The sequence below is a fragment of the Perissodus microlepis genome, chromosome 11, assembly GCF_051167445.1.
Source record: "Perissodus microlepis isolate ML-2025 ecotype Zambia chromosome 11, ASM5116744v1, whole genome shotgun sequence".
NCBI classification, from domain to species: domain Eukaryota; kingdom Metazoa; phylum Chordata; class Actinopteri; order Cichliformes; family Cichlidae; genus Perissodus; species Perissodus microlepis.
This window is the reverse complement of record NC_140471.1, coordinates 22,231,991-22,247,598: the sequence shown is the minus strand read 5'-3', so window position 1 is coordinate 22,247,598 and position 15,608 is coordinate 22,231,991. Positions and strand designations below refer to the sequence as shown.

The 15,608-nt window shown below is 40.9% G+C and overlaps 1 protein-coding gene across 4 annotated transcripts; it reads right to left on the bottom strand.

Annotated features, from left to right (window-relative positions):
• Nucleotides 1-12: 12 nt before the first annotated feature.
• arnt (aryl hydrocarbon receptor nuclear translocator) lies at nucleotides 13-13,733 on the bottom strand. 4 transcript variants are annotated; one of them, XM_084943324.1, is made up of 21 exons: nucleotides 13,366-13,733; nucleotides 12,684-12,777; nucleotides 12,469-12,507; nucleotides 12,329-12,379; nucleotides 12,068-12,115; nucleotides 11,206-11,419; nucleotides 9,485-9,698; nucleotides 9,287-9,389; nucleotides 9,126-9,191; nucleotides 8,916-9,001; nucleotides 8,686-8,762; nucleotides 8,141-8,275; nucleotides 7,956-8,030; nucleotides 6,062-6,213; nucleotides 5,731-5,853; nucleotides 5,178-5,253; nucleotides 2,741-2,931; nucleotides 923-1,118; nucleotides 552-747; nucleotides 307-428; nucleotides 13-214 (listed from the first exon to the last, which is right to left on the bottom strand). In XM_084943324.1, the coding sequence occupies exons 1-21, from the start codon at nucleotides 13,400-13,402 to the stop codon at nucleotides 131-133; spliced, it is 2,379 nt and encodes a 792-aa protein (XP_084799450.1). In that variant the 5' UTR covers nucleotides 13,403-13,733; the 3' UTR covers nucleotides 13-130. The 4 variants fall into 4 exon arrangements, with proteins under 4 accessions (XP_084799450.1, XP_084799449.1, XP_084799448.1 ...); XM_084943323.1 differs by lacking the exon at nucleotides 12,068-12,115 and having other exon boundaries at nucleotides 552-750; nucleotides 13,366-13,732; XM_084943322.1 differs by lacking the exons at nucleotides 5,731-5,853; nucleotides 12,068-12,115 and having other exon boundaries at nucleotides 13,366-13,731.
• Between the last annotated feature and the right edge of the window lie 1,875 nt (nucleotides 13,734-15,608).

The window sequence follows — 15,608 nt, the reverse complement described above, 5'->3', positions numbered from 1 at the left end:
CTGTCTTGTAGCTGTGCAGTTGAAGCCATGCAAAGAAGGGGAAGAGCAGAAAGAACAGACGAGGAGAAGAGCTAAATATAAGAAACCGTGAGGGCAAAAAATTAGGCAAGACGACAGAAGTACTTCCAGGTCACTCGTTAAATGGCGTGTACATAGGAATCTCAAAGTCCTCGTTGCTGAAGTTGGCAGGCTGGTCCAACATAGACAACACATCCTGAGTCAAATAAAAGAAACAGATTTATTTAATGTGACATAGAATAGAAAAGTAAAACAACATCTAAAACTGAATGAGCTTGTGTCACTCACAGGAAAGATGTCTTGCTGGTTGCCCTGCTCTGAATTACTCTGTGAATGCTGCTGGCCTTGCCACTGGGGCCACACTGCCTCTGCTGCTCGAGGAGGGAACTGTGCCCCAGACTGAGAGCCATCTGGGACAGGAGTGCAGAAGAGACTGAGACTACAGACCAGTACAACTAAAGACAAAGAAGAAGAAGACGAAAAAAAGAAGAAGAAAACCCCCCCCCCACACACAATATACACACACAACCTACCAAAACCGTTGCTGTTGAGGCTTGCACGAGCATTCATTTGCGAGTAGTTTGCGCCGCTGGTGGCGGTGGGAGCAGCACCTGTAGGCATGGGAGCAGCACCTGTTGGCATCTGGCCAAAAGTGTTGGTAGGGCCGCCTACAAACCCTCCCATGGGAGTAAATTGTGGCGACATGGTCTTTGCCGCCTGGGGAGCCACCTGCTGGGTAGAAAAGAAACAGAGATTTCTTAATTTACTAGCCCTTACGTAGTATGATGTGATCAATAACCAAGCAGGCATGTAAACATATTCCTTATAGTGTCTTTTTTTGTGAATATAAAATGACTAAAAATGCCATCAAACACAATCACACAATTTGGTTATACTAGTTTACCTGGTTATTAAATTGCGGTCTGGCTGCAGGTCCAGCCCCAGGCCACCCGCCTGCTGGGCCTCCATGGAGGGGGCTTGTCGTACTGGATTGGTTAACTTGCTGTGGGGCTACGTTCTGACGAGAAATCTGAGCCAAGATCTGTCCTGCTGAGGCTGAGTGGGTGGGCTGCGGTATCTGTGGATTCATATTGACTGGTCTATGGAGAAAAGTGACAACATGCATAGGGATAAAATCAGATCAGAGCCCAACATTCTTTCATAATCTCTGTGGAGACAGGTTTCAGATGTATAAGTGTTTTGGTGGCATTGTCTCGCCAATATTGTGATGCAAATACATTTGATGGACAATAATTCCTGACAACATCAATGCATGTCAACATTTCACAGCTTCATTTCCACTTTTTGCCAGTGTTGGATTTGGCAAACAATTGTTTATTTTTTAAAGCTTCTAAAAGGGAAAGAAAACGTATTTGCTGAGAGTCTGCAAAGGTTAGTGGCAAACATAAGAAGGCGTGCTAACCACAGAGGTTGCTGTTAAGGCTCTTTTCCACTAGCACCTGCTTGGCTCGACATAATTCCAATTGATTTTTAGGATTTTTTTTTCATTAGGGGGTAGTACCCGGTACCAGGTATGATGCCATTGGATGGGGCATGAGAGTGGAACAAGAATAAAACCGGGCATTTAAAAAAACAAAAAAAAACAGCAGCGAGGGACATGGCCACACATGCTTTTTGGCTCTCTTCTTTTACCCGGAGACCGACAAAAAGCCACAGACCGAGCAGCATTTATACCATTGCCTCCATGCCCTCCATTGTTGTGTTGCGTCTCATATAAATGACATGACAGGACATTCAGGTTCCCTTGCTATAACAACCACAATTGTAATGTGGTACTCAACTGTATTGGAAAACGACCAAAATGGAGAAGAGAAGAGTCGAGTAGGTGCAAAGGGAAAAGACGCATTAGTGACATCTTCTTGCATCTACTGCCGGTCATAAGCATTCCTCCTACTGTTTATGACACTCCCAACTCTCGGGAATACAATGAGTGATAACGGATTCGCACTAAAGGTAATTTTGCTAGTTTGATGATGGGATGAAACTGAATGAACGTCTAAAAATGTTAGAAAAGCTTTTAATGGTATTCCATCATCTGACTTTCTGATTGTAGTTCAGTTCAGTCTTGCTGTTGCAGGTACTGTATTTGTGCTGACCCGCTTCTCAGGCCATATATACACACAGTACTTTGTTAGGACATGATATACAAGTTATCTTTTATGTTATGATTGATTCAATGTGATTGGAAATCTACTAAATAAGACATGACAAACATTTACAACAACAACAAAAAGAGTATAGCAAATTTTAAAGTCAGCAGAACAGGGAGTATAGCTACTTCAGTCTGTGCTTTGAAGAGCAGATTTTGTAGGGACCTATAATCTTTGCCAAGCATCTTCTGCATCAACTTAAAGCTTTTATTACCCGATTTCCAGACACAGTGGAAGATTTACAACTTAGTAACTGGGAGTTTTTCTCCTTGCCTCCAGTTAGTAGATAATAAACATTTCTAAATTTTTAGTACAGTAAGGTTCACAGCATTAACTTTACATCACCCCAAGGTGATAATAAAACCTAATTTAGTCCTATATCAACTAAACGAAGCTACAAAAGTGCTTGTTTATGGGGGAAATAGCTCTGCACTCCTAAGTAACTGAAATTAAATGTCTAAGAGTAAATATATTCACAAGCGACAGCACACAAACACTGAGCAGCCCTCACAATGACTAAGGTACACATACGGACACAGAAGACTTGCTACCTGTATGCATCGCTGGAACGACCAGCAGCAAAGTTGTTGTTTGGGGCGTAGATCTGGGTGGATGGAGTAGGGGTGGAGGAAGGAAGGCCTTTGGTCTGATCTTGCCCTTGGAAAAGCGAAGGGTAGAGTTCTGGTTTCTCAATGCTCTTGCTGTGGTCCGGCCCTGCTGCAGTGACTGGCTGCACCTGCATCTGAAGCCAACCCAAAAAAAAGAAAGAAAAAAAAAAGGCGTGAGTCTAGAGTTACACTAAAGAAGAGTAGGCTCAAAACATAAACTGTAAACATTCTGGTGATCAATAATGAAAATAACTGATGCCTGCAGCGCTGGGCAAGTTAAAGGTCTGGTTTGTAACAGACCAGCCTCTGTTCACAGTAGCATGAGGACAACAAAAAACATTAAGGACTTTAAAACTAGCAAAAATGTCCCACACAATACAAACGGTATCAGTAAAACCAACTAAAATGTTATGACTGAACTGTTTTTCTTTTATATGTTCATATGTTGTTAATCTACACATGTTCAGTAAGTGAAGTGAACGACTGGCCCATGCTGCAAGTCTGTAAAACTGCACACTGAGGGTGATGTAAAAACTGCTGCTGCCAACACAAAAACAGCTGCTTGTGAACATGGACCATCTAATAAACATTTGTGTGTACCACTGTCGGTTGTGAATACTCTGTTGCCCTAGTAACCGCTACTGGCAGCTTTCCATGGCAGTTACAGTTTAACTGACGCCACTGCTTCCACCATTTGGTCAGATCTAAGAATAAGCTAATATTGACATGTTCTAGCTGCTCCCTGTGGATACTTTACTTCTAATTGCAATTGTGCATCTGCTGCGCCATTTTTCTATCCTGCAGTCAGTTTAGCTTTCACAGCTTTGGCACTAAATTGACTGAAAAGCCTAAAAGTTATGAGGGACCCAGGGTTGGAATCCAGTTTATTGCTAATAGTTGCTTTACCACCATTGGCTATCTTGCTTGTAGTTCACCTTATTTCTGATTCATAAATTGTGTTATGTTTTACCTATTGCCGTTTTCATAACCAAAGATTAAGAGGTTACATGATAACTAAATTAATTCCTTTTAGTTGTGAGTTTGAATGAAAACTGATCTAATGTATAAACAGAGGTATGAATTGCTAATGACAAAATAAGGAAACTGCACTGTGAAGAGCAGCAAACTTCCTCATATCTCACATGTCAATTAGACAACACTCGCTGGTTTAGAAATGGCTTAGAAAAAAAAAGAAAAAGTGCAAGGCTTTTGTTTGGCGTATACAGAAAATCCAGCGCTTTTTGGGTGATTTCTGCCACTGGTGTTTTATGATGTAGCCCATCTAATAAGAATGTCCCCAGTTTACTATCAATGCAATTCTTAATGGTTTCTGTAATCAATTATTTCCACTTGTCACACACTGAAAATACGCACAAACTTACTGAGACATATAGAAACTACACGCCCATCACCACATGCTGATGTGCTGCTTATATAGGTGGCTAGCTGATGATGGCTGTCGTAAGTACAAGAACAGCACAAGCAAATATAAACACTTAAAAGACTAATCGTAAATATGGGATAAATAAATATTTTCTTTACCAGAAAAATATATTAGATGTAGCAGACTAAATGCTGTGCCTCTCTTCAAACTCACTCCTACATGCTGCAGGTATCACAGCTAGAATGGCAAACTTTACAAGAAAACCTTCCAAATTTACAGATATAGCAGGTGATCTGCCTACAGACAGCTTTGACGTTTGCTTATTATTGAGTCAGCTGTGCTCTTGTTTTGAAAACCAGATGACACGTGGATGGAAGCAGCTGCAAACATTGCTTTTCTTATCACACCGTTGGTTAGATGAAGGAATTTGACTTTTACTTTAATGTCACGTTCCACATATAGTTTCACAGGTGAAATTGTTGATGTGGTTTTCACCAATCAACTTGTCCAGCTATGTTTTGCTGGACTATCTATGGCACTGTCCTGCTCACTGCTGTCTTTTTGCAACTAGGATTTTAAAGCTCAAGCTAAATGCAAACAAACATCCTTGTAGCTTCTCAAACAACAACAACAACAACAAAGAATGCAGCACAAAACTGTGCTCAGACCTACACCATTTCATTTGAAAAGTTGATATTCTCCCACTGCCCCCAATATTTTCTCTGTAACATATCTGCACAATTCACATGAGTCATGATTAAAAAAAATAATAATTTCTGCTGAAAATGACTAAGTACTACAGCAGAAAGCACTGTAGTTGACTCAAGCAAGAATAGCAGGCAGTTGTAAGGAAGTTGTGATGATTCTACCAACATCCGGATGTGCTTTCCTGGAAAGCAAACAATCTACATCCTGCCACTGTTTCTATAAAAAGAAACTCAAAAGAAACAGGAAATGTGTATGCTTCAGTCAAGTGGTACAGTCGTGTTCCCTGACCTGTGGGTGGGTCATTGATCCTGGTTCATATGGACCATCTCGTCCTTCCAGGTCAGCCTGCTGTTGTTGTAGCTGTCTGAAAAAGTAGAAGAGAGAGTTTGTTATTTGAAGTCGGCCTAATATACCATAACTTCCACAAACCCATGCTCTTCACTGTTGCATTAGAAATCCCAAACACCTGCTGACAAACTAGCACTCAGCCCACCACCGTCAACCACCGTCCACCGTGGGAACACAAAAGGTGTCAGGAGAAGAATGTGAGAGTACATACAGCTAACATGCCACACCACCTATGCCAAAAGCTCACCTCTTTAAAGTATATTTAATACTCAGAATAATAAAAGAAAAATAAGACATGCTCCATTTTAGCACTTCTATTCCATTACTACAGAAATGAAGAAAGGAAGAATCACCCAGAGTGGGAAAAACACAAAAAAACACAAAAAAACCCAGAAGAACTATAGTTTGCTAGAAACAGCAGAAGTCTCCCATGAAGAAGCAGCCCCTGTTCTCCCAAGCAGGGAGAGGATGGGGAGGTCAGGCCTGGTCTCACCTGGTGGCCATCTGGCCCGGACTGAGCACTACAGGAGGACCACTTGGGCTGCTCTGACCCAGGGAAGGGGGCATCGAAGCCCCAGGGGAGGAGATGGGAGTGAGGGGGTCCTGAGCTGAGTTTCTATTGCCCCACAATCATTGGTGGGTGCAGAGGAGAAGTATTGGGAGAGAGTGATGAGTCTGTGGTTTATTGAAAGCGGCTGTGGTAGTTGTGGATGTAAGAGGAACTGTAAGCGTTCACACAGGAATGTCTCACAGACACGGTGAAAAACATCAATGCTTTCGTTATTTGCTGGATCTGATTGTGTAATCATGTCTGCTTGACTCACTTGACATTGACATTGGTGCAGATGATGTACTCGATCTCCTCCGAGAACGGGTTCTGGAAAGTGAAGGAGCTGGTTCGCATCCAGATGAATTCTCTCGACTTGGTGCGGAATCGAAACATCACTGACAGAACCTGACCCTTCAGCTTAATCACCTGTGGACACACACATCCAACAAGCCAAACATTCATACTGTGGTGTTTTCATAAGCGATGAGCGGAGGATTGCATGCACACACAGAAACTGAGTGACTGGAAGATATCGGGTTACAAAGGTAATGGGACAACAGTGTCTACTGCTGAATCTGGTGTTGCAGAAAGAACATTTTCTCTTGCAGCAAATACAATCAGACAAGTGCTCTTCAGTGGAAAATGGACAGTTTATACTTGTATGGTCAGTTTCAGTTTTAGTCTGACTTTGCACCATTAACTTTGAATGTTCTGAGATCTTATCTTCCATTTTTGCTGCATTGCTCTTGCAGCAATGCTTTCCCCCATTTTGAGCCTCTGTCATCCACACACAGACATGTAAATTAAAATTTATGTAGTTAAGGAAATAAATTACCAAAATGCAAATAAACTTTCAAGAGAAATCTCTCTCTAACATCATCCAGGTTAAATAACCTGTGTTTCTCATATACAACAAAAGAAAACAAGGATCCAACTATTTAAAGTTAACATCCAAGTGGTTTTGGACAGGACTAAAAGTTCTATGAAGTTTTCTGTTGCTCAAGATCATGCTGATAGCAGTTCATTTATACTATAAGATACTTTTATTAGCCTCATCGTGACTTTTGATTTGTACAGTTTTACGCCGGATTGCTTTCCTGATGTAAACCCAAAGGTATCTGTGTCTCCAGCTGGAATTAAACCAGCAACCTTTTGCTTGCCAAGCAAATATCTAAACCAGTACGCAACAGAACCGTAGCCATTTATTCATACCACAAATCTGAAAATAAACAACATCATCAAGCCATTTGGCATTACAAAGAATTATTGTTAAGTTATTCCTCAGCCTCATGTAGATATTCATCATGTCCACTTCCATGATGAAAGTCCAGGTGCAGCTTTTCTTTATGTGGTTAAAAAAGGTTTGTTTTTTTTACTTAACTACAAACTGTATTAGCGTGACTAAACACAGCTGAAAGCCTCAGACTGCAGCTCTTTTTCTTTCTCGCTAAGGAGCTGTCATCAGATCCATTGAAATTACTACACTTTTAATGGCAAGCCAAACGTGAAGTGTGCGTGTGTGTGTGTGTGTGCGTGAGAGAGAGAGAGCGAGAGAGGGAGAGAGCGAGAGAGAGAGCAGGTGAAAGTAGGGAAAGGGAAAAACAAGCAGTGACAACAGAATTCAGCAAATGAATGACTGACACTGCACTGAAGATGGCAACCACGTAGCAGCCACTGGTAGCTGAAGGGAAAAAAATATGTATTCCTTGACTGGTTGACAAGTGATTGCTTGTTACAGCTTGAGTGAAATTGCTTGTAAAGAGGTATACACCATTGCACGGACAACCTCCTTGCAATTATTTTGGTCACTAGCAGGCTGCAATAGCTAGACTAATAGTGGTGTGCATGGAAAACACCAAGATGTTTGCAAACACTGTGGTGGCAAAACTGTCCTCCATGCAAACTAGGTGCAACCACGACAATCTGCTAGTGACAAAGCAATTACAGCCAGGTTCTTGGTGTAACACCCTTTTTCACCCATCTAACATAATATGATTCCCAATCTCCTTCTCAAAGTCAGGAGTACAGTTTATAAATCTAATAGTGATACCCCATTGAGCTGGTATTCTGTATAAGCAGACACCCAAAGGCAAAGTGTGTTTCATATTTGAATTGGAAAATGGTGGATCAATGCAACCACAAATATATTAATAGAGTTTTTAATTCACCTGTTGAAAGCTGTCTCTTAGTAAGCCCTGGTCTTCAGGGTGGGCGAAGTCTAGGATACTCTTCCCCAATAAATCCTGCAACAAGAGAAAATGTGGTTACTCTACAGTACATGAAAACTAACTTCTGATAAAGACTTTCAGAGGAAATGCAATGCAACCCTGGCACTTTAGCCAGCTATGTTCACCTGGGGTTGATATCCGATAGCGGGCAAGCAGCGATGATCTACAAAAGTGAACATGCCCTGACAGTTGTGTCGGGAGATGAACTCCACAGGAACACTGATACTGTTCACATCTGTGTCACCAGGACAACAAGTAACCTGCAGAAGAGTCAAAAATAAAAGGCAATAAAAACCCAGACACAAAAACTTAGATAATATCAAAGTTGCAATGAGCATGAGTAAGATTAGATTTTTTACATTTTCAGTTTCAGATCAGTTTTTGTTCTAGCAAGAACAGAACAAAACGCAGAAGTTCTTAATTATATCAGTGTTTCACAATGACTTCAACTAACTAGTGCAAAATCACCTTCAGATAACACACTAATAAAAAAATAAAATGCAGCTTTTTCCACCTCATAAATCTATCTTCCACCACTCGCACAGTTAATTTTATTTATGTTCTGATGATTTGAGGATCAAAGGTTACTGCACTTTGATATCAACGAAACATTTGCCCGTTTACTTGACCTCACAGCAAAAGACATGGGACCACAAGACATCCACTGTACCTGCAATCTCCCAATAGCAACTAGACAGTAGCGACTCCCCTGAGTATTGTCTGCTTCATCATCTGTTAATGATACTCCTGAAAGACAAAAGACAAAATATAAAGGATTAAAGTTTTTTTTTTTTCAATCTAGCTCTGTGCTTTTAAGCATTGTAAAGAGGTCTTCCTCATATAAGTAAGCAAATATAACAGATGCTCATGTATCAAAAGACTGAGAAGGACTAGTTTTACCTGCAGGGGGCCAGGACTTGATGTATCCTGTGCAGTGCACCACTACATACTGTGGTTCCCCTTCCTTGGCTGCACCCAAACCATTTCTTAGGTTGAAGAAGTAAAGACAATGAAAATATGAATTTACAGCTGGTATATGTTAGGTATGCTTGTTCTCTGCACAGTAAGTTCAATAAGATTGTAAAAGAAGATCTTTTTGTTTTTGGTCACCTGTTTCTGTTCCTAAGAAACTGCAGTCTGTTCATTGACATTGGTTCCACTGGACACGTGCCACACCTGCAAACACAAACAGTCCAACACACCACATGAAACTGTGCATTCTGCTACACATTTCAATACAATCATAAACTATATTATTAACTGTTAATCACCTCATTCTGCAGATGAATGATCGACGAGCTCCCATACTCATCCTCGCTGATGACTGCTGACTTTCCTTCTTCACTGTTCCTGTCTTTAAGTCCAACATCCTCCCTTTTGAGGACAAAGACAACAGTGAACTGTGCTCACAAAATGAAACACACATTTTCCCTCATGACTGTGAAACTGCTCCTAGAATATGTTTATACCTGTGTTGTTATTCTCTGCAGTGGAGAGCTGCTCCTGAAGCTTGTCTTTGTCGTCTGGGTGGAGCTGATCATACAGGGAGGATCCGAGCCAGTCAGACTGTGACTGGTTGAGGACCGGGGTCAGGGAGTCAGAGACATAAACAATGCGCCCCGTCTCGCATGACACCACAAACAGGAAGCCATCAGCAGCCTCCAGAATAAGATGCTTGAGCTCCTACAGACAGACAGCGAGCAGTGAAGGTCAAAGATCAGTCGTGGAGGTATCAATCTAAAGTATTTGTAAAAATGCAGAAAAGTGTTAGAAGTGTAAACACTTCTATGGGAAGAGTATATAGAAACATTGGCTACCTGGTTATTGGCTTGGTAGAGTAGAAATCTGATGGTTTCATTTACGCATTTACAGCCAATAAGTTTAAAAGTAAGAAAACATGAGGCAAGAGAAACTGTTGAGCAGAAATCTAGTGGATGAGGTTAAACAATGTTCATACTACCACTATAGACGCATTTTAAAGCCATCAGAAACTATCAAACCATGATTGGCTTGCACTTCTGTTTTACTTTTTGTTGCTTGAAAAAATACTGAAAAATTTTGACTTGTGTCACATTCAGGTGAAAAATTACTGCTGCTGGATATGAGCCCTGCAACCAGAACACAGCTGCCTAACCCCTGGAGCGTTTGTCCCTCAGATAATATCAGCCATTTGTTTCACGTGTATATATCTTAGTCTTTCATCTTGTCACCCAATTGTTGTATTCCAAACCTTTGATGTTTCTGTCTCTGTTTAACCTTTACATGTAAATCTTAAACCCCACTGATTGTTGTGTCTTCCTATCCCCTTGCGTATCAGTATTAATGCCATGCTTTTTCAGTGGTTCAGGGTCAGATTTCTAGTCCCACTCTCCGGGTTGGTAAGCCCACCAAATTCAGAAAACTTAAATAAAACACCACACAACTCTTGAAATCATTTCTTCAACTATAACGATATCAGCAATATTTAAACATCTAGTCATCTAATTGTGCACATCCCTAGTTTCATCACTTGCATGCATGCATTTCAGATGTGAACTTTCACATTTCTAATTCACCTTTGATGAGATGACATAATGCACTGCAAAACAATATTGTGAGTCTGTTGGTTTGCTTGCAGCGCAGAGGTGACAAAAGTTTTACTTTTCAACCGACAGCCAATCAAATCCGATTCTACCACTGACAGCAGTGTGGAAGCTGATGCAGCATGCAACTAAGCTTTACAATGTAAGAGATACATACACAACATACACAAGTTCTGCATAATATACAAGTGTACACGGCTCACTTGAACACAAGGCATATTAATAGTTGGGTTTTTGAACAATTAACAAATTAAACAAGTGTCTAAATGAATGATGGTTAAAATAAAAATGAACATAACCTTTGACATTACTAATTTAAACTTTACCGACTACCTAATAAGGAAAGTTACTGAAAGTAAAAGCTAACCAACAGCCACAACGTGAGAAAACAAGCATGTTTAAAAAGATGTTACTTTCAGTATCCTGTACTTCTATTGATTTCAGTGTTACACATTGTGAGGTTAACTGTGACTGTGAAACCTTTATATTAACAACTCTTACATAAGTAATACTGTCACATAGTCACAGGTATTGCCTTCCCTGAATAGTAAGGGTTTTTTAAATTTTAGCAGGCATTTCAAATCTGAACTTCCTTCCGTTTCTCATACCTGGTCGGTGAGAAATGAAGGTTTGTACGACCCATCTGCATTGGTATTGCCGCTTCCTCTAAGTGACTTCATATGAGAAACTGCCATTCGCAGGATGGTTAGTTTGTCTGGTTTCCGCGCTAGTGCACTGCAGGTGGGTACCATGTCAGATAATTCTGTGATGTAAGCAGTCATCTTATTACGCCTCCGCCTTTCAATCTCACTGTGGTTCTCCCTGGAGTGTGGAAATGAATGAGAAAGAGGTGGAGAGGAGGGATCGAGATGGGGGAAACAGATGGGCGGGTGGACAACGAGTATAGTTTAGAGTTTATGTCGCAATGTAAAGATGCCAATCAGGAAGAAGAAGTGGGAGTGCAAGAAGGTGAAACGTGTAATGAACGTATCAAACAATAACGTGAAGTCAATGATCTAAAAAGAAATTTAAAAAATGAACGTGAGAAAGCAAAAGAGTTTGGTCTTTCAAGGCCAGTTTGTGTGATAAAAGAGAGCAAGTGCCGAAAGAGAAAGACCCTTCAGTTAACCTGAGAGGGGAGAGGGGGACAAAACAGACAGAAAGGATAGTTGCTGAAGAGGAAGGGGTTACTGGAGTGAAAAAAATCCTTAACTTACACAGTGTAGCAGTTAGTGACACATAACATAGTGGTGGGTTGAAAGGGGAAACCAGCCTCTTTGGGAAAATAAGCAAAACATTCTGAAGGCACCAAAACAGACGCAAAGCAGCAAAATATACGGGTAATTTTGTGCTGTTGAAACAATAATGTGCTGGTATCCCAGCGGGATAGTTAAGTATTTGATCACTGCATTCAATATCAATATGAATACAAGCAGGAGAGGGAGCCTTCCACAGTGGTACAGGCCATACCTGGCTAGTTTTTCCTTATCTGCAAAACTCTGATCGTCTTCCAAAAACCTGGAAATGAAACCAACCCACTAAAAAAAAAAACCAGGCCCAAAGTCACTACCGAAACGAAAGAAGTGCAGGATGACCTCTCCCCTCAAAAAAACAAACAAACAAAAAAAACCTGAAGTGGGGAGACAGGCATAGGGGTTGCTCCTGCATCTATATTAATGTTCTGCTATATTCCCTTGCTATATGTCCATTCCTCTAAATTCATCCTCCTACCTGGCAAAGCGCTCTTTATCATTGCTGGAGCCTCCTGTGTCATCATCAAACCTGAAGAGAAAGAAGAGAACCAGATTGATTTTTACTATAATGCAGCCAGTTTAAACCCTCGATGTCCAGCTTAACTCACACAAACATACCTGCTTAACTTGCCTCCATCAACATCATCAAAGTCTGGCCTGCCAGAGAGGAGAAACAAGACAATCTGACACAGTTTCACACATTTTTTCCCACCAGAATTTTCAACCACGACGATCAGAAACAAAAGTCAGCCAGTCAGCAAATGTGCATAGCACAATATGGATACATCAGCACAAAAATTAACAGTATCTCTCTCTCACACACACACACTTACGCAGCTCGTCTTTTGTTGCTCCCTTTTGGTACAACAGCCCCACCACTTGTTTGGGTCCCACTGGCCCCCATACCCAGATCTGGGTCTTGTAACTCTATTAATAACACAGGGCAACACAGAGGCGCAATAAACAAGATGGCAAGTGATTTCCTATTATGCCTGAAGCACTGAAAAACAAACTCAACCACCGCCAGGAGCCTGTAATCGGAGCTCAAAATAACATCAGCGTACATGTGTCTGATTTCAAGGCCACAATATAGAAAATTAACTTCATCTGCTCTTGGTTCGTGTTCGTTACGATTCGGGGCTAACCTCAAAGCTACATGTAGCATACAGATACAATCTTGTGCACAGAATTGTCTAAAAACGAAACATTTGAACAGCGTCAGCCTATTGCAACTTGACAGTTTGCTCAACTCAGATTTGGCTTTTCAGCGTAACTCTTTTAGTGGTGCAAAATATGAAAGGAGAGCCACAATAACCGTTAAGTAATGTGCGCTAGTTAGCATGTTTGTGCAATAACAAGTCTAGCCATGCTACGGAGCTAAGTTAGCCGACGCTGTCACGCTATCATTGGGAAAGTGTCAGCTTAAAGCTCCGCTCAAGAAATCCCTCATAACTGGTTAACAGCTGCAGTGTGGGGTGTGACTACAACGTCGCTGTGGCTTAAAGTTGACCTTACCTGCATTTGAAGAAGACATCTCCGTGTGGAATAACATAAACAAAAACTTCAGCTTCACCCGAAAAAAAAAAAAAAAAAAAAAAAATCCTCAACTACCCCGGCCCTCCCCCTTGCCCGTTCGCTAGGTAGCTAAATGCTAACTAGTATCTTGCTGATTTCCTCACTTTCTCGCCCTTTTTCCTTTTGCGTTTATGCAGGCCCTCAAACCATGACTAACACTAGTCCAGGTGACTCAGATAATTTTAATCATAAAAAAATAACAGGTTCGCCTCCTCAGTGCCTGTCTCCCTGTTTTCACTCCGTTTAACCCCCCCCCGTCAACTTAAGATGGCGTTTTTCTCGCTAGCAGGGCTAAAGCTACCGTGTAAACGACACCAATGACGTCACTACCTCAAACCCTGCTGGCAGCGGAGGGAACTGCAGCTCCACCGCTTTCCATGACAGGTGCATGATGCAAATGTGACGGGGTTTTGATGCATAACCAGTTCGACTGAAACTCGTGGTCCACACTAACGCCTACAATATTTTACTGCACGGCTGTGAATAGGAATCATCTCTCCTGCTCCTCAAGGTGGCAAATTTAACAACTCGAAGGACGTGAAATAGTCCAGAAATGCTTAGATCAAAGAATTAAACGGCGATTTAATAAATTTTGTGTTTATACCCTGCTACCTGTGTCTAAATGTTGGATTGTTTGTTTAGTGCTTGCAACTTGTCCTTCTTTTTGCTTCCTTAAGGGGGGTCACCACAGAAGATGATCTTCCTCCCTCTCACCTTTTTCCAGGTATACTCTGTCTTACCAGACATCTTCATCTCCTCCATCACTACATCCACGAATCTTCTCCATAGTCTTCCTCTTTTTCGCAGCCTTTCTTAACCTGAGCAGTCCCTTTGGTACCACTGTTTTATGTGTGACACAATAATGTAAAATATGGATACATTGCTAATCAAATGAAAGTTGATTAGTTATCGTTATAGTTATACATAAGCTCCAATACCCCACAATTAAAACTATCCATTGCACATAAAGTTTTATACATGCAGTGGATACAACTACTTTATTCGTTAGCAAAGTCACAGTGCTCAACAATGCACAGTAAAAAATGTCTCAATTTCTTAATATTAAACTGCATAAACCCTTGAGGATGTCATTATGAGGTGACAGCGCCACCTAGTGCACGACTTTATCACCCATTTTATTATATCATTTTAGTTTGTACAGTGTTTGCACTGCAAAAACAGAACATTTCTGCAAATAATCAGAAAATGCAAGCTTTTAAATTATAGGACAAAGTTCAGGTAGTTCAGTTAGCTGATGGTGCATTTTCTTTAAATGTTTACATCTTTGGGCAAATTGGTCACAGAGCAGTGGTGGATTTCTTCGATTTTCTAAACGAAATGCAGCACTTATTTTTAATGTGTAAAAGTGAGTCTATTGCACTAACTTTTTTTTTTTTTTTTTACCTCAGGGACTAACTGTAGTAGCTTTATTATGCTCAAAGAAAGTTTTTTCTTGTGTGTGTAAATATAGATTATTAGGTGAAAGTTTGACTGGTCCAGCCCACTTAAAATGAATTTATATTGTCCACGATGTAATTAAAAATGAGTGTGACCCCCTTGTATATATAATCCAGGCTTCCAGGCTGGACTACTGTAATTCATTATTATCAGGATGTCCAAAAAACTCACTGAAAAGCCTTCAGCTAATCCAAAATGCTGCAGCAAGAGTACTGACAGGGACTAGAAGGAGAGAGCATATTTCTCCTGTTTTGGCTTCCCTTCATTGGCTTCCTGTTAAGTCCAGAATTGAATTCAAAATCCTGCTCCTCACATACAAGGTCTTAAATAATCAGGCCCCATCTTATCTTAATGACCTTGTAGTACCATATCACCCTATTAGAGCACTTCGCTCTCGCTCTGCAGGCCTACTTGTTGTTCCTAGAGTATTTAAAAGTAGAATGGGAGGCAGAGCCTTCAGTTTTCAGGCCCCTCTTCTGTGGAACCAGCTTCCAGTTTGGATTCGGGAGACAGAAACTATCTCTACTTTTAAGATTAGGCTTAAAACTTTCCTTTTTGCTAAAGCATATAGTTAGGGCTGGACCAGGTGACCCTGAATCCTCCCTTAGTTATGCTGCAATAGACGTAGGCTGCCGGGGGATTCCCATGATGCATTGAGTTTTTCCTTTCCAGTCACCTTTCTCACTCACTATGTATTAATAGACGTCTCTGCATTGAATCATATC

Coding starts and splice junctions, on each gene's coding strand:
- arnt (XM_084943324.1), bottom strand. CDS start 13,402: ATGTTATTCCACACGGAGATGTCTTCTTCAAATGCAG. Junction 9,390..9,484: donor TGCAGAGAATAACAACACAG/GTATAAACATAT, acceptor TGTCCTCAAAAG/GGAGGATGTTGGACTTAAAG. Junction 6,214..7,955: donor TAAGAGACAGCTTTCAACAG/GTGAATTAAAAA, acceptor GTGTGTCCACAG/GTGATTAAGCTGAAGGGTCA.